Below are 19590 nucleotides of genomic sequence, written 5' to 3'. Positions count from 1 at the left end.
AGAGTATTTGCTTAAAGCTTACCCCTTCTATTTCTGGAAGGAACTACCTCTACCCAGCTGTCCTGGTTTCAGCTGGGATAGAGTTAATTTTCTTCCTAGTAGCTAGTATAGTGCTATGTTTTGGATTTAGTGTGAGAACAATGTTGATAACACACCCATGTTTTAGTTGTTGCTAAGCAGTGCTTACACTAGTCAAGGACTTTTCAGCTTCCCATGCTCTACCGGCTGAGAAGGCTGGAGGTGCACGCTGCTCAGGGACTGGCTGGGCATCGGTTGGCGGGTGGTGAGCAACTGCATCGTGCATCACTTGCTTTGTCTATTCTTCTTATTACTACTACTATTATTACTATTATTATTATTATTAGGATTTTATTTTATTTCAATTATTAAACTGGTTTTTATCTCAACCCACAAGTTTTCTCACTTCTACTCTTCCGATTCTCTCCCCCATCCCACTGGGGCAGGGGGGAGTGAGCAAGCAGCTGTGTGGTGCTCAGTTCCTGACTGAGGTTAAACCACGACACCAGCCACCATCTAGCTCAGACTGCTATACTTCTTGGGAGTTCAGGTTTTTTGTTTGTTTGTGGTTTGTTTGGGTTTTTTTTTTTGTTTGTGGGTTTTTTTGTTTTTAACATAAACAGGACACTAGAGAGGGTTTATATACACACACAAAAGGCCACCCACTGAACAGCTATGTCAATGAAATGTTTATTCCTCCCTAGGTTAAAGGAGTCTTAAGAAGTCAGGAGCACCAGCTTGCTACTCTGTATTCCTCCTACCATATCCTCAGTGTCTTTCTTACAGAGCTCTTGGCAAATCAGTGAGAAGAATTCAATAGCAGGCACTACCAGGAGTAAGAGAAAGGAAGTCTTCATCTGCCGACTACCAGTAGCTTCTTTGCAATATTCCCATATTTCCTGTAACTGCAGGGTTCATCTTGATTTCTCCTCAAACCAGCTAGCACAAAGGTAAAATAGATGCAGTCGTGGTTAGTTTCTGTTACCGTAAATTCCAACTCCGAAGAACGGTGACCAAAAAAGGAACCAGTTCTGGTTTTTTTAAGAGTTTCAAAAAGCAATAAAACACTGAATTGTCAATATTCACTATGCAGATTAAAAGAAACACACCACAACCTGTGACAGGCAGATGTGTATGTTCACAGGAGGCCCTACCCCACCTTCTCCGTATCAGCCAAGAGTTCAAAGTATAGTAGACACAAGACAACACCAGCCAAAAGCTACAAACTAAGAAAAGAAATTAAATTTTGGATCAGGCATTCATTAACCAGTGACTTAAAAGGATTTTAAAAGTTCCTGGATTATGTTCAGAGACACATTCCAAGCAGTAAACAGGAGACTTTCTCCCTTTTGCCATACCTCAGATTTCAGCAGATTTAGTCCTCCAATAGCTACCTGGTAAGACTCTTCTTTTTGCAACAATGGGAAAGCTAGCACTACAATATGATTTCAGGAGATCAAGTCAAAGCAAGATTCCTCCAAGCCACCACTTGGATGAACCCTTCCCCAAAGTTCAACTAGAAGGCCACCACCGTCCCTCATTCAAGTTCTTCTCATGCTCACTTACATCAGGACACCAATAAGTTCCCTTGATAACTGCAGGAAAATTTATACCGAAAAACTGTCACTTAAATACACTTCTTCACAGAGTAGAAACAGAGTAGCTAGCTTCCCCATCCCCCAATAAGTAAGAAAAGTTTGACCTGCTATATTTGTGCTCAAGTCAACAAATACAATGGTAAATGACTAAAATACCAAACTACTTTTCTCCTGCAGGGAAAATCCAAATTACTCACCCTGTTATACATATATCTAAGCATGAAGTCCAGCAGAAAAGATTTTCCTTTGCGGAAAGCTCCTGCTACAGACACAACTACTATGTTAAGATCCTTGATGTGTTCCTGAAGCAAGATTTTTTCCAATGCTTCTTCATCTAATTCAAAGTTATGGTCATCTTCATGAGCAAGAACAATCTGTATGGGGCGCGGCTTATCCAAATCCACCTCATCATCTGAGTCTGGCAGGGCATCCTCCTCTTCTTCTTCCTCATAAAGCTTACCTGCAAATTGACAGGTTACAATACATTAGTAAGTCAGAGCTTAGGGCACTAGACGTTTCTTTGCAGTGAAGCCTTGAGCTGGGCTTTCATTCCCAGCAGCAAGAGTGATGTTCTTGGGAACGCACATGTGCAGACAGTGAGATCGACAGCAGTTCCCTGTCCATTTTCATCAGCTTTGCATATAGTCTACCTTTCAGGTATTCATCATTCTCTATGTTTTAAGAAATCACAAAAACTGGTTTTCAGCATCAAAACCCCTTTTAAAGGCTTCTTAAGTATAAGTTCCATTAAAAATCAAGGGTCTTTTCTCCCTTATCTGGAAAAAATTAGTTTAAAATAAGCTCCAAAGAGGACCAAAAAAGGCCATTTTTACACCACCACCTTCTTATACTATTATAAGGGAAAAAAAAGAAAAAATAAATGTTTTCTATCAGTTTTGCTTGCCAACATGTACAAGCAAGACCACTGATCTAGTATATAACCCCAGGACTACATACATCAGCTGATGACTAAGTTCCTCTAATTCCAACACTTTACACCTGTTTCAATTCTCAATACAGCACAGACTTCAGAGTGCCTATTCACTACTTGCAAGAGGATAAACACCTGAGCATGTGCAAGGCCTAACACTTCTAGGGTAAGAAAAACAAAAACCATTGAAGTAGTTTCTGGCTTCATACTCTTCCTGTGACATGTTATTAAGCAAGATTTAATAACAGTAAGTACCAACTCTTTCAAAGAGTTAAGAGAATATTTTATACACAATTTAAGAATCAATACCCTTTCAGGATCAACCAGTAGCTGAAAGAACTATAACTCAGATGAGATTTAAGTTACTAATGAATGATAAATTAAGGTAACATGGCCCTTCAGACATACAGCACAATAGTACCAATATCCTATTTTCCTGACTTCCAGAATTCAGGAGTTACTGGGTTAGAGGCCTAAAAGAAAACCCAAACTGACCTGTTGTGCTGGTTTTAGCTGGGATAGACTTCATTTTCTTCATAGTAGCTAGTATAGGGCTATGTTTTAGATTTGTGCTGAAAACAGTGTTGATAATACAGAGATGTTTTCGTTACTGCTGAGCAGTGCCTACACAGAGTCAAGGCGTTTTCTGCTTCTCACTCCACCCCACCAGCGAGTAGGCTGGGGGTGCACAAGAAGTTGAGAGGGGACACAGCCGGGACAGCTGACCCCAACTGACCAAAGGGATATTCCATACCATACGATGTCATGCTCAGCATATAAAGCTGAGGGAAGAAGGAAGGGGCGGGGGGCATTTGGAGTGATGGCATTTGTCTTCCCAAGTAACCATTACGCATGATGGAGCCCTGCTTTCCTGGAGATGGCTGAACACCTGCCTGCCAATGGGAAGCAGTGAATGAATTTCTTATTTTGCTTTGCTTGCATGCATGGCTTTTGCTTTACCTATTAAACTGTCTTTATCTCAACCCACGAGTTTTCTCACTTCTACTCTTTCAATTCTCTCCCCCATCCCACCAGGGGGGAGTGAGCAAGCAGCTGTGTGGGGCTTAGGTGCCAGCTGGGGTTAAACCACAACACCTGTCCAAGATTAAGTCTCCTCTCTTGTTCAAGTACCACAACACTGAAGTTTGTCCCACAGCAGAAACGAACTCTACCACTGGCCTGATTCCACTTTTCCTATCAAGCATCTGGAAGCATTTTTGTGCTTACAGAATTGTCTCCAACTCCAGATTTACATTTTGCCATATTCTATCAGAACCCCATGTGCACAAGCCTGAGTGAGGCACCTTCCTAGCAGTTACTTATCCGGGAACATCACTGTATGAATTTAAGTATGTTGGACTGCTAGTCATGCTTGCATTTCCAAGCATTGCTTTAATGAAGACAAAGAAGCAGCCATCTCCAGTTACTTGATGCATTGCACGCAAGTATGTTACATGGTCCCCATGCTTCCTGTGGAAGCAGCCCAGAAGCGGTGATCTCTTGCAGGATGTGTCATGAGGCACCATGGAACACACCACAGTTTAATTCATTCATGGCAGAGACCCTGCCAGTACCCACAGGACCTGCCAAGTCATTCCTGCCGGACTTTCCATCCTAGATACCATCCTCAGCAAAAGACTTACGAACAGTGCTCCAACACACTCTGTTTTGTGGGTATAATGAGACATTTGAGTTATTACCATGAACTTGAAAAACTGGTAACATGGTGACCTTGGCGTTTTTCCAGCGGCTCTCTCTTTAGCCAGTTCTGACAACATTTCACTTCATTGCAAATCAGAGAGGACATTTCCATTTCCAAGCATCGAATCTGTGCTGCCTCAAAGGCCAGTGGCACTAAATCTTAAAAAAAAAAAAGGTTTGAATATATTAAGCTAGTGCAGTACTTGGTTCATACAGGAAGTAAATGTGAATGCTTAAATCCTAAGCAGCTAGAACTGAACTCCAACATTATCCAAGTGGGTGGGCAAAAGAGCCCCTAGCATCACCCTAACTCAAACTGGTTGACAAAGCAGGCCAAAAAATTCAACTGCACCACCAGGCCTGACAACTAGAAGGAGTAACTTTAAAAAGAAAAGCTGTCAACAGGACACCAAACTATACAAACTACATTGACACAATATTGGTCACCAGTTCAGAAGAAACACTCTCACCTTTGGCCTAAAGCTTTTGTATTCCCAGAAATTAAACAAGCCCTCTTTTTTGAAAGAGTTTGCAAAACAGGTTTTGCCCCATATAGGTAGCATCCTTTGTAGGCCAGAAAACTTGGGAGGTGAGGTATGAAGATTTTGACAGTCAGAAAGAAAGCCTTCAGCATCACAGCCTAGAAACATAAAGGGAGCAATTCTATTGATAAAAGCATTAAGCTTAGATAGCTTCAAGAAGAGACACCTGTGTTTTAGCAAACATATATTCATACAATGTATCGAAGCCTCTGCTTCTACATATTCTCCAGGCAACAAGTTTAACTTGATTACTTAAAACAGCCTTATATTCTTTTAAACACATACTTCACTTCAGCTGCAGTAAGGTATCAGTTTTGTAAACTAAGGCAGACTGTAAAAAAGTCTGAAGCAACATCTGCAACTTCTCTTCATTCACTTGAAGCCTGACATTAACCATCTTTTCCTACCTGGAAGTCATCAGAAACTTAGCAGACCTCAAAGCACAAGTTGTAGCAGCATTCTTCTGCCAGTGCAGAGCATAGCCACCCAAAGCCTCTTCAAGCCAAGAAGCTTTCCAAACAAACAAGTAGAGTGGTCTTTTATCATTAGTTATTTCTAAACAAGCAGATTCTCCCTATCACAAGTAGATAGTACTATCAAGAGGTTACACACAATATGCCCGTTAAAAGCTCACAATATCTTATTAATAGTATTCTGCACCCCTGGAGCTCACTTAGCTCAGAGGGGACAGGAGAGAAGATTCATCTTAGGCCCTATTCAATTCCTATTAGATTTCACTTACCAGCAGAAATTGGAAAGTCAAGTCCCAGAGCATCAAGTTGGGTTTTAGTTTGGTTTGGGTCAGGTTGGTTTGTTGGGGTTTTTTTTGACTAGCCAGCCTAATATATCTGAAAGCTCCCAACCTACCTACAGAAAAGACCATCATTGCCATGAATCAAGCACTTTAGAGGGTGGAGAACTACAGTGTTGACAGCTGTGAAGGAAACTTGATCCATCCAGAAGAGCTGGTTTGATAACTTCATGCTCGAGTTGCAGAGAACACCCTTCCCTTCAAGAGACTTTGAACTAGTTAGCACAAGTGTTCTGGTTTCGGCTGGGATAGAGTTAATTTTCTTCCTAGTAGCTAGTATAGTGCTATGTTTTGGATTTAGTATGAGAATAATGTTGATAGCAACTACTAAAATGTTGGTGTGTTAAGTAGCGCTTACGCTAGTCAAGGACTTTTCAGCTTCCCATGCTCTACCGGCTGAGAAGGCTGGAGGTGCACAAGAAGCTGGGAGGGGGCACAGCCAGGACAGCTGACCCAAACTGGCCAAAGGGACATTCCATACCATGTGATATCATGCTCAGTACATAAACTGGGGAAAGCTGGCCGGGGGGGCCGCTGCTCGGGGACTGGCTGGGCATCAGTCGGCGGGTGGTGAGCAACTGCATCATGCATCACTTGCTTTGTCTATTCTTCTTATTACTAGTAGTAGTATTTAATTTTATTTCAATTATTAAACTGTTTTTATCTCAACCCACAAGTTTTCTCACTTTTACTCTTCCGATTCTCTCCCCCATCCCACAAGGGTTGGGGAATGAGCGAGTGGCTGTGTGATGCTCAGTTGCTGACTGAGGTTAAACCATGACAAAAAGTTAAGCATGTTAACTGTAAAACCAGTGCTACTGCTCATCCCAGCAGCATAATCAGCATATGCTAACCTGTCATGTGCGCCTAGGCAGATGTCTCAACCTTTTTGGTCCTTTATACTACCTCCTCGCTGCTTACCCTGTTACTCTGGCTAGTCACTGTCTCAGGCAGCACTGGAGTACTTTGGAAGCCTTTCTAGGCAGCTTCAGCATCCTGGGCAGAAGGATCACATTCCACTTCCAAGAACTACTTTCAGAGCAGTGTCTCAAAACAATGGTCAGGACAAGAAGTCCCACTTCACAGTCCAGTTTTCTGCAAAAGCTGCAGAAGCATTGTAGTAAGTTCTGTAAGTAGTTCATAAAATAAGCATGCTGATAGCACTGTCAAGTCAAGCCAGGAGTTAATGAGATTCAGAACATGAAGCCCTACTTCTTACTCCCCCTCGGCCTTTTCTCACCTTCCCCAGCATGGTCAGTGTACTACTTGAAACTCAGAATTTAGGTGGATTTGTCCTAAAGCCCAGTCTAAGGACCACAAACTGCTCTACGTTCTTGCAATAGTCCAGTTCCAGCAAATCAGGCATAGGAACGGATGAGGACTAACTTTAGAAGAGGTGGCGTTCACAGAATGACCACCCCTACACTGAAGTGTTTCTAGCCAACTGGACAGTAATTTGGACTTGCAAAGCTCATGGCAGCCTCCCTATATAGGTCTCCATGACAACACATTCAGTACTGCTACAGAAGCAACCAAAGCAACAGACTTTTGTTGTTTGGGGGGGGGGGTTTGTTGTTTGTTTTTTGTAGTGTCTCTTAACACTTTGAGAAGTCCAGTTCCATCCCAGTAATGGGGTTACGGACCCAGCACATCCACCCCATACATTCACACTCAGATAGTGATTTTTTCAGAGGCATGGCTGATGGCTCCTTGCACTGCATGCAGAACAGCCAAGCAACGCTGCCTCCTGCCAGAGTACTAAAGACAGGCTGGTAGATTCATCCAACTCACTCACAGGGTTGGTCTCAATGCTGCTGGAAATCCCCATGTGCACAGAAGACTGGACCTCAGGCTTTTAGTACATACAGAAAAGTTCTCATCTGTCAAAGCATATGGCATTAGAGCTTGTAGCACAGTGTTGCAGGCCCAGAAAGCCATAGCTACATTTTTCTTTTTTCAAGAAGTTCATCTGATCATTGAAGCTTCTGTACTACTGAACTAACATACTCGACTACAGTCATATCTACCACTCTGACTGGAGCTGATGCAGAAAGATCATCAACTGGGCTTGCCCCTGAAGTCTGCCATCCATTCAGGCCTATTACTATAGCTGTTTACTAATCACTCCCTATTCCATTTTGGCTTCTTCCAACCTGAATCATTCAATTACAGCATGTGAGCTAATGCACTGTTCTGACTGTGCATAATCACTTCTTAACCCAGATCAAACAGGCTAGGAGATACAAGAGAAGCAATACTGTACAGCAAGACGCAGAAGCAGACAGACTTGAATGGAAGCAAATATAGCCAAGAGAAGCTACTATCACCCAGTTTCCCTATAAGCTCTTCACTCCACTCAGCAACAAATACAGCAGGACTACTACTGACACTCATCAGCTAAATATCCAGAACAAGCACCACTTGTTGAAATGCTAAGCCAGATTTTGAGAACAGTAGCTTCTTGTGTATGTACAGACAATATTTCAACTGAACAAACTCAACTAAATAACCCGTTTCTTAAAGCATGAGGTAAAATGAAAAGCTAATTCCTGCTTTCCCTAAGTACACAGCTAGCAGCTGATGACCTATTTGTCCTGCAGTGTAAGAACATGGGAGTGAGAACAGTCAGCTCAAGCTGCGTGCTATGAAAATAAGAGACAGCCTACTTTAAATGCAAGTTCCTCCCTTTAAGCACATTAATTGAAAGAAAGTACCAACATAGTCACCTTTATGTTTCAACCCAAATACAGCTTGAGCTCATTAAACACATCATTCACATTCTTTCATGACAAAAAAGCACACACTAATTGCTAAACTCAGTTGGTTTTAGATACAGTATAGGTTTCTGATCAACAAGCACTGAATGACAACTACTAATCGCTTCTCTGGACAGTGGGTTGGACACAGACAGCTGCACACAGATGCAGCACAACATTAAAATAAATTTAAATCCCATTTGTTTTTTAGTGGCTTAAGACTTGGATTATGAATAAAGTCTAAAGAAGTCACTTTCATTACCGTAGATGGCTCTCATCAGTACTCCTTCCATTGCTCTATCACAAGGAGTTACAAAGACTTCACTCTGTATGTCTTCAAGCTGGTAGTCTTAATATCTTGTTTGCACAGAAACCTGCACTTTGCTAGAAGTCCAACTTTAAATCAAAACTTCCAGTACCCCTAGATACTTCAGCTCTCAGCATCCCTGAACTCTTTTTGCTGGTGCTCTACAGACACCACAGGTTTGCGTCCATACAAAAGCAATCTAAGTCTCCCCCTCATAGTTCAATACAGATGCATGATAGGTTCCCACACACACATGAATGGTAAAGCAAGCTGAAGTGGGCTACACTAACCTCAAACCATCTGGCTTGAAATCTTGTTCTACCTCCATGGCCTGAGGGAGTTCACAGCTTGAATCAAAAGCTTAAAATAAGTTATCACGAGGAAACTGCTGCACCACATTTAAATGTAATGCATTCTCTCAGAGCTTCACCTAGGAAATTTTCCTTAGAAAGGAGACAAACTGTTTAAATGTTTCTCATTTTGGCGTAGTGAACTGAGGAAAGTGTAGGCATGTGTGAACTGAGTTCCAGAGCATAGAAAAAAAAAATAGGTTAACCTTCAAACCTTATTTGGACAAGGTAAAAAAATCTGGCACATCTACTGGAAAAAAAAAATCACTAGATTTAAGTCACAAAATCATCCTCCCCTTTCTCCAGCAGTCCTACTCCATGCAATAAACTCACAGCAGGACCCACATGAAAGCTATGGGGCTGCCACAGACCTTAATGCATCACTGCTTTCCTATTGCTGACTAGTAAATACTGCCAAGTAGCTCATTTTAAGGCCAGAAATAATTAAATGTTTTAAATATTTCAGCTATAAATAGGACTGATGAGCTAAGTTCCAAAGACTTGTTTGGATATCCAGTAAGATTGACAGAGGAGTAGCGGAGGGGGGAAGACGCGTTTAACTCTGTTTCTTCAGGGCAATGGGATGTTAAGGGACAGATCTAGAACTGTTACATAAACTGTGAGCAGAAGCACAAGTACCTGAAGCTACAATTCTGCCAAGGAAGGGGAAAAAAGATATTCTTATGACCTAGATACCTATGAAGCTCATAACTAACCAAACAATAGGCCTGTCTACTCCTAAAGTGCTTTAAATTGCTTCTCTGTTGAATGGTCTGCATGCATGCAGGAGCAGACAGCTCTCCCATAGCTAAGCAAAATACTGATAAACTGGCATTTTGCATTCTCCATTTAAGGGGACAGAAAAGCTAGAGGGAGGCTTCATTATAATGAAGAGGTGCTGCAAAAAAGTCAACCCTCAAATTCAGCTGTTTTCAGCAAATGCATACAAGTAAGAAAATACCAATAAGCAGAGACTAAGACAGAAACACACACTTTTTAATTCAGCTGTTTTCAGCAAATGCATACAAGTAAGAAAATACCAATAAGCAGAGACTAAGACAGAAACAGCACACTTTTTAATATATATAAAAGGATTGCTTTTCTGAAAGTACATCATGAACTTAGTAAGAAAGATGTTTCTCCATAGCTACAAGGAAAAACTTGGAGGGTAGGGATAGCGACAAAGCATGCTTCTCATCCTTCTTCCACTCTGCCTAAAAACCACAGCTATTATTAGCACATTCACTGAAGGACCTAACAGGATCTCTACCCACAGTAAGGTTTACCAGTACTTTTCCAGCCCCCTCAAAGAATGCTGCTTTAGAATACTAAGGCTAAAGGCAGATGAAAGCACTGAAAGGTCTCTTCCTTGCCTTTTCTCCCCCTTCTTACCAATCCCCCAGGTTCTTGAGGATGGGAATGAGAATACACCGGATCTGAGAATACCCTAGTTCACCATGGACTCTGGAAATGGCAAGTGAAAGCTCTTCGTGAACACTGCAGGCTAACTGGATCCTTGCAGGCCACACAGATTTAAACTAGGCAGACTTCTGCTTGTATTTCACAGTGATTTTATTTAAGGTTGTTGCTCACCCAAGAAGATTCAGTCAGTATTTTCTAATTGGTTTAGGCCATAACTACATTTTATGTACCTTGTATGTATTCCTCATGCCAGCAGCTGATAATTTAAACAACAATCAGCTAACCCAAACCAAGATTTTGAATGAGAAGGATAGGGAAAAAAGAATAAGGCAAGAGATGCCAACTGCAATTACCTCACGTTTGATCTTTAGCAGCCAGAATAGGTTTAGTCACCCAGCTGCATCTGTACCATGGCCACAGAGGAGCTCAGCAGCAAGCAAAGCAAGTGCTCACTTTTGCTGTACAGGGAGGTATGCCAAAGGGCCGGTTTTCATACTCATTTCCAGGATAAACAAGCTGTTAGTCAGGAACACCAACAGGTTTAAGGAAACAGAGCAAGCCGAAGAGGCTTTAGTTTTTCCTTTTTGATCAAACCATGCTTCTAACAATCTGAAGCTTCTAAGCAAAAGTGATCTTTTTAGCCCAACCTCCAACTCGGCTTCCCACCTCCCTTTAAGTTCCTGCAGCTAAGAGAGCCTCACAACCAGCTTTTCCAGCACTGAACTCCATAGTCGTGTTTTAATAAAAAGTTCTAAATTTCATTTCAAAGAATAAAGAGCAGTACAGGGAGAGACTGGGTTTACCTTAAGAAACTGCCTTCTCTAGATCTCATAGGTAGCAAAACTGATACAGTAACAACCTTCAGACACCTTCAGGGAGTATTTCAATTTCTCCTCCCTCTCCCTCCTCAACTGTTCTTAACCTGGTAGTGTCACTAACATACCCAATGAGATGAAAGGGAAGTGTGACTGGGAGAAACACAACATGTACCAACACAATTAATGCCCAGATCAACGATGTGAATCAAAACAAGAAAAGCACCCCACACAAGTCACATTTAGAGAGAACTGAAATCAAAAAAAATAAATCACATTTTGCATGTGTTCACTTTATCTCCACTGCAGGAAGAGATTTTTCTCACACACCTATGATAAAAGTAGTTTTCATCGCAGTCCCTGCTGTAAGCACGTATAGAAAGAGGCCTGGGCTGCCGTATCACTTTCCTGCAATTAACCCATAATAATTGATACAGCACCTAACCATGTCCATATATTTCAGAGCCCCGCACCTACTCTCCACAACTCCTGAGTCTCTGCCAGACATCATTTCTGTTGCTGCACAAAAATCCCTCACTAAGGCAACAGCTCAATGTATATTTATTCTGCCAACAGGACAGTGACAGTAACTGCCTCCTCCTCTCTCCCCTGTTGCTTCTTCAAGCCTGTTTCAGTGGCACAGCTGAGTCTTAACCACCCACTCACACAAGGGCTCTCCCACTCTTTCCCATTTCCAGCACCACGCAGTACCACACTGCCTTTCCTGCTAATTTTGCCACATATCCAACGCTGCTGAGAGTAAAGTCAGCTAAACAAACCAAACCAGCAGAAAAAGCAATCCAATACGAACAGTTTTCTACAAACTGTATCACCTCAATAAGAGTCCAATGAGCACTAGAGCTGAAGACAAACAAAAAACAGAGCTACGCAGCTTCATCTGCAGGGCATTGGGTCGGTTCAGCTGTACTGTTGAACAGTACAGGACTGCTGCCCTCTGTGTTGGCACCACTGTCCTAGGTCCAGGCACCAACTTATCTTGAACAAACACAAGGTGATGTGCTGTGCACTCTACAGCCTCTGAAACAGCTGCACCAGCACAATTGAGGGGGAGGCACAAGCTGCTTGACTGGGCACTGGTGCCAAAAGAAAAGTTCAGCTTTGTGACTACAACCTAGTTAAGCTGGAAAACTTCTCCAGACTCTCAGAACTCACAAGTACAGTTAAGAAGCATGTTCACGTGGAGACTGACTTAGTGATATGTGATAACACTGCAAAGATGGGTAGATAAATGGGCTGTAACTGGATCGGACTGTGTGTTGCCAAGGATTTGTCTAGATCTGAAAGAGTTCAGATTTAGGCTGGGCTAGCCAACACATTTGTTAACCTTCACTTAGGAAGGTTAACAAGGTTTCCTTCTTTTGCAAATGGAGGTTAACACTAGTTTCAGTTTTGTCAATAACATAGGCTAGGATGTGTAACTGGTGGGAACGTTCCTACTGTATATACTGTACCTGCTAAGAGCTGTCTCTACTAAGGAGTAGATTAGAAGAATTTTGATTTCAAAATCACCAGTTAAAGTTGTCACAAGGATGCTGTAAAACATTTACACTTTAGTAGCTCAGTTCCACACAACAAGCACCTTCGTATCAGTTCAAAGGGCTCAAGACTTACCTACTTACTTAAGCTTCTTTAACATCATTCATGACACTTGTTACCACAGAAACCTCAGCTACTGCTAGCAAAACAAGAGTCTTAACAACAGGAGCATTTTTGGTTTTTAAACAGCATTTTCCTGGGGCAGCAAATGCCGTAGTTATGTGTACGCTAATGACTGCTGGCCAGTCGAGCCTAGTGGTGATTATAGCATTGAGGGGAAAAAGAAGAGAGTAATCCCAGAGGTAAGGCAAGCCACACCATCCTCCCGAAAGGAACAAACACAGAAGGGGAGCTGGTTACTACTTCTTTTTATGTCAAGTTTTCAGACTAGTCTGAATACATCTAGCCAATCTAACTGCTCTTCTACAGGACAGCACACCATACCATATGTTGAGACTACAAATGGTTTAATACCCATCTTTCACTTGGGTGGAGAAGGAAGAGGGAAATACAACTGTCTGAAGACTGTATGTTTAACAACCCCCTCCAACCAACAGTTTAGTCTTTGTAGATCATATTTATTGTTCTCATTCTGTGGATCCACGAAATCTTTCCTTACAGCGTACAGAAGACAAACACTGGGGAGAAAAGTTTAGGTTTAGGAGATGAACCCAGAGATAGACAGCAGTGTGCTGCTCTTTAAAGCTCACAAAAGCTTAATCTAGTCAGTTCTAATGCACTACAGAAATAAGAAGTCAACAACAGTTCAGACTACAGAACAGCTCAGTTTGATATTTGATTAATGAAACAGTGATATGTCTACAACTCAAAGTACTTAGACTGAGACTCTAAGAATAACATTCAGTCTATCACGAGCCAACTTCCAACCTCTTTAAAAGCACCAGATTGCATTTTAAGGGTCTTCTCAAACAAGCAGGATTCCTAGTAGCATCTGAAGGTTCCACAAGTATTTAATCACATCTGCTATCTAAGTGTTCATAGTGGATAGCGTGTTTGTTTTTCCATTGAAAAATTCAGCTTAATAGCAGAAGTTGCACTTCTTAATGCTCCTACCACCATTATTTTATTTTGAAAGATTTTTTTTTGCCTTTTAAATCTCAGAGCATAACGTGTTAAGTTTTCAGTAGCTACTTATTTCTACAGTACTACTAGCTCTGGAAAATATCCCAGTTCTGTGCCCCAACCCCCAAAAGCATTACTTACTGCACTTTTCTAAACAATTTCTGTACTAAGAAGTCTGACATACTAGCATTTAGAAAGATTTCCTTTTAAGTATTTTGTACTGCATTCCCTCCCTTACCCCCATGACAAGCTTAAGACTTTGTTGCTTGGAAGATAAGTGATAACTGCCTTGAGGGCAGTTTTAAGGCCATGTTTAGAATCACACTGCTGTCATTAACAAGAACAATAACAATTCTTTAGCATTCGTTCAGAATTACAAAGTATTTAAGAAATTTTCTCTTAAAAGCAAGATGACTTCTTGTTTTAAGAAAGTGATTTGGTTATGTCAAGAACCTTAACCTAATTTTCCTACAGCAGTCATTTTCACTACTATCCTATGTCTAATCAATACATTAAAGGAAGCCAAGCTTCTGCCTCAATGCCTAGCAGTTCATGTACTTCGAGTGACTGTTCCTCCCCCGAAATCAGTACTGTGATTATTTCCATATTAGGCAGAGGATTGACAGATGGTACCTTTCATTTCCCAATTGTTTAAGGTTCCCCAAGTAGACCACACTACACAGACCAAGATAAATAAACAGCCACCAGCAAAAGCCAGGAGACCCTTTCTTACATTTACCTGAGGAGCTGAAAATGCAGAAAGGGTTGAGGAGGGAGGGGAGTAAGACACAGCATGCAAGTTTGCAGGCAGTAGTATCATAGGATTGGGCTTACAGAGACAGTTAAAATAACTGCACTTATTCTTCCACTCAGCAGTACCACCCTGTTTGAGAAGATAAGAGGTGAGAACAACTTTTCCAAGTACGCACAACATACAAGAAGTAGTCCTAACACGTCAGAACAAGCAGTTGACACGTTCTCCAACAGGTTTCTATAATTTTCAATCCAAGTAAAAAGAAAAAGCCTTGTTGTCCTGGAATCATTATATAACACACTGCTCAAAAGTCACTTCAAATATTTTACTGAGACCAATAAGAATTTGTAAATTCAACATGACTATCTCTAAGGCGATGGTGGAAAAAAAAATTTATTATGATTTGACACTAACTACAGACTGGAACCTGATTCTGATCTCACTTGAGCAACAACTGCATAAGAGCAAATTATGTTCCACTCTCAAATATCAGTTTACTGGAAATTATGTTCTATATTCCATGTCTGTAATCTGTACAACATTTTACTAGTTCAAGTCTTCAACTCTGCTGCCTTCCAGGTTTTGGCTTCGATTCCAGTCTTTTAAGAGAAACCTGCCAAGACTTGCAACAGCACACAAACCCCACCTTGCCATGCAGAAATCACTGGTATGTAGGGCTGAAAATGCAATCAGTCATTTGCTCATTGTCTGCACTGAACATAAAGCTGGAAATGCATCTAGAACAAGAAAAAAAATATTAGATGAGACATCTCCCCTCCTAGCAAAAGCATATCAGAATATCCCTCATACCGTACACAAGCTGTAAATAGAGGCCCAGTAACCGAGCTGTAAGCTGAGTCCTTTTCCAAAAGGCACTTCGTGCAGTCTTACAGCTTTGACAGTTCTTTTATATATTCCTCCAGGATACAGAAGAGCAGCACGATTCTTTTAAAAGAAGCTGGTCTTTCATAAATCATTTCTGCAGAGGGCCAAATAGACTTCTCTTTCACATTATATTTGATTTCCTATTAGCCCTGATCATGAGTTCATCAAGCTGGCATCAAACAGGAATTCCAATACCCAGTTTACCTGCTTTCACTCAGGTAACTTTTGTCAGACCGCCCTGGATGCTATATGGTTCAGTAATGCCATCTTTGGTGTCAAACATTCTGCTTTAGGTTTTTCCAATCTTGAAGAGGAGCCAGCTACTAACCATTATAAAATTAGCATGGCTATTTTTTCTGTTTAGTTAATGGGAAAGGGAGAAGAGACTTATTTAGCTTCACAGATCATACTGAGCAGAAAGATTTACTATTCTCACACTAAAATGAGATACAAACTAGTCTTGTTACCTCAAGGAGTAACATCCCCATGAAGCAGCTGGAATTCTCAGTGATAGACTCCAGGCAAACAAACTAGATAGCTTTAGGATATGTAAGCTCATGACAACCTGCTGTTGTAATTCATTACGTGAATTTAACAGCTATGGCACTATAATAGCATATATGTACACTCCCTCCCGAACCCAAAGGGGGAGGGTAAGCTCCTTACTTTGCTGCAGAGTGAGAACTCCAGTTAGACACAAACAGACAGTTACTTGGCTAGCATTAATTTATATCCTAGATCATCTCCCAGTAACTTGTTTGTACAGCTACAGAATACAATAGGTGTTACCTTCAAGTCTTAGGAGATAAATTCAGTCAGATAAGAATTAACAGTGGGGGAGGAAAGACAGATCTTCAAATTCCTCAGATTTCATTCCAGGTTTCTTAAGTGGGCAGAGGATCAACTTCCTAATTTAAATGCCTTCTGAGTTCCTCCAACTTTTATATTGAATGTGTGTTTCAAAAAGCACGCTTAGCAAGCACAAAGTCTTGCTTTCCTGGAAATGAACACTACACAAAATATATCAGAAATAAACAGAAGTTAAAGGTCAGACAAGTTAGCTACCAATGCTCTCAGAACATTAGTCCCTATTATGTATTAATTTGCTGCTAGAAATTACCTGATTATAATCCTTGTCCTAACAGATATCACTCATTTCATATCAGTCATTTCTTTGCAGCTAACTGAAATAGAAGACATCAATCTGAGCAATGTTTTCACATGTATTTCAAACTTGCTCATCTGTTTGTTCTTGGTGTTTCAGATGCAAATCCCAACCCCACAAATGTATTCATGTAAATCAGCTCCCTACACAGCACTATGACCTCAAAATCAGCTATAGAATGAGATAGTATTTTTCATGTTAAGAACAACCCTCTAAAAACAAGGAAAGCTACTTCCATCTTTCCTCCAGGACATCTCAAGAAGTTCAGGTTGCTGAAAATGTTTTGAGAAAGAGACACAGTCATTCTCCAGTAAGAGTAAAGTCTTGAGAACCAATGTATGTAAGTACTTCTGAAAACTTCCAGTTGTTTACAAATGACAAATCAGCAGGCCTGCCTATGCAGAAGCTTAGGAAATATTTTTCTGTCTTGTTCACCTTAGATAGTTGAGATTAAAGACAAAGCCTTAAAATACTAATGATTGGTATAGTAAGTTTGAGAAGTTAATGCAGGATTTAGCAAAAAGTTGGAAAACTGCACTCAAATTGGCAGCTTGCAGATCACGCTGTAGGCACAGCATGCAGCAACAGTAAACACAAGGTAACAATCCAGTCTGATTTTAAAGTTAAAACTTCCCATTCAAAGACTGCCATGCCAGGATATCAAAAATCATCCCCAGGACGGGGCCTGTTCATGACTGCAGTGCAGTAACAAAAGCAACTTCAAACTTCACCTTACATAGAAAAGTTGGATTTAAGCGAAACTTGGCAGTTTTCCTTATGAATGTCCTTGGAACAGTTAGAAACTTTTACAGACTGTGCTAAGATATACAACAGTATACTAAGAACAGGCACAAAGTTAAAACTAGTTTTATCATAGTGCTGAAGTGAAACCTGTGATCCAGCTTGCGCTGGAAGCTAACAACACTGCAGTTCACTCCCAAAACAAGAACACCACAGAATTTCATTTACCTGCGTTTCCAGCTGCTTATTACATCTGATTTTGCAGTTGGGCAAAACTCAAAGTTGGAGCAGATGTGATACTGCCATCAGGAAATAAGTGCTCTTCTATTGTATCAGAGGAAAATCCCCAGCCCTCCTCCCCTCCAACAGACCTGTTTTTATCCAGTCTAGCCAGTTTGAGGTAGTGTCCCTATTCTTATTAGGACAAGAGATAACAATCCCTCATCTATCATGGTATCTTGCTCCGGTCAGTGGTACTTTATTAGTACAGTCAGTAAGCAAACATTAATCACTGGTATTTAACCAAAACACAGGGACTGCAGTTGGCACAAGGTACCTGAGAAGCATCAGCACTCCTGCAAGACCTGGCTCAAGCATTCCTGTCCATCCAACACAAACAAGATCTGCTTGGCCTCCTACACTAGGAGAGACTGTTGTATTTAAAGGACTGCTTTTTTGATAGTTCAAGTAAAACTGTTCTGTGCTAGAACTATTTCAGAAATGTCTTTAAGTTGCAGGCAGGTGAACATGAAAAGGAACAAATAGAGCCTTCCTCAACCCCACTCCCTGCTTTCAAAAGAATTCTAGCTGAAACACCACAGAGCTATTGCTATTATTTGAAGAGGAACTGTAACATCATTAATGACTTTAGGGTAAGCTAGAACACAACAGCTGTTAAGCAACACTTAGTAATGGTACAGGAGGAGTTATAGGCCTCTCTTACATTTCTCTTCTTCTAACTATTCCAATCTACCGTTCTGCTTTATTTCATTGTACAGAAAGCTCTTCTGCAGGCAGGCACAGATCATCCATAGCTGTACATGTAGACCCTATCAATTAAGTTGTACACAAGCAACTTAACAGTGACATGCGCACGTTTCCACCACTGATGATGACACAGCTACCTTAAAGGACGTTTATTACAGGTGTGCTGGTGCTTTTATGACCCTGAGAAAGTTATGCAATAATCTAATGCTTTGAGATTATTAAACTACATAGTGGTGAAAACACAGAAAACCATCAAAGAAAATTCAGCAGTGCTGGGGGGGGTGTGGGGGGGTGTGTGGTGCGGGGCGGTGCAGAAACCAGTACCCAAGCAGCAAAGCAGTATCATATCCTCAATTTCAATCTCTGGACTCTTTTAAATTATTAAAATTGCAATGCTGCCAAACATAATCAAACATTTCCGCATGCTCAGAAGCATTGCCTTTTCCTCCTTATAAAAAAAAAAAGTCAGTAGAGTAGCTACTCCACACTTGCCAGTTTATAGTGCGGTTAGATTTCCCAGTCTCTAGTTGGTTTGCAAATGAAGCAGTTGAAACCAATAGTGGCACATGGCATCTGCTAGATTTTGTTTAATCATGCCCAGTCCAATCGTTCTGCTTCCAAATTAAGTGAGAGTTATACAACAAAGATGTTAAAATAGTTCAGTGTTCTAGTGCAGTGCTAAAAACCTCACACGATTCAACTTAGTGTTCAAGTCAGTTACGGTCCTCACAAGTCCCAGGTCCCCCCTCACACAGAGTATGGCAGAGAGAGTTACAAGTTCAGCTTTTAAGCTGTTCTTGAGAAAAAAGCATATTAAAAAAACATACTGCGCAGACTCCACCACATCCGAGGCTAAACACCAAGCCAGAGACACGTCCCATCACAACCAGAGAATGTATTACAAAAACAGTACGGACGGTGGAGCACACCGGGTCCATACGGGGGTCGGGCCAACATGGGTCGGCCACCTCCTTCCCCGAGCTGCCCAGTGCTGCTCCCTTCGCAGGTGGACGTGGCTCCGAGGAAGCAGGCACCCTCCGGGCTGCCTCGCTCCAGCCCCGGGAGCGTGCCAGGCCCCGCGGCCCGGGGGCCCCACCGGGCAGCACCAGCCGCATTCCGGCCCGCACCCCTCGCTCCTCACGTGATGTACACACGGACGGGCGGCGG

At 41.5% G+C, this 19590-nt stretch overlaps 1 protein-coding gene across 1 annotated transcript in view; it reads right to left on the bottom strand.

Moving 5' to 3' along the window:
- ATL2 (atlastin GTPase 2) overlaps window positions 1–19538 on the bottom strand; it is a 41414-nt gene extending 21876 nt beyond the window's left edge. The window contains exons 1-3 of the mRNA XM_009274829.1: window positions 19251–19538; window positions 15456–15531; window positions 1814–2076 (exon numbers count right to left, since the gene is read on the bottom strand). Of these exons, the coding sequence (XP_009273104.1) occupies window positions 1814–2076; window positions 15456–15531; window positions 19251–19538 (627 nt within the window). The remainder of the gene's footprint in view (window positions 1–1813; window positions 2077–15455; window positions 15532–19250) is intronic.
- Between the last annotated feature and the right edge of the window lie 52 nt (window positions 19539–19590).

This window comes from Aptenodytes forsteri, unplaced genomic scaffold (assembly GCF_000699145.1).
Source record: "Aptenodytes forsteri isolate BGI_AS27 unplaced genomic scaffold, ASM69914v1 Scaffold272, whole genome shotgun sequence".
NCBI classification, from domain to species: Eukaryota; Metazoa; Chordata; class Aves; order Sphenisciformes; family Spheniscidae; genus Aptenodytes; species Aptenodytes forsteri.
Note: the sequence above shows the minus strand (reverse complement) of the source record. Positions and strands in the feature narration are given on the sequence as shown.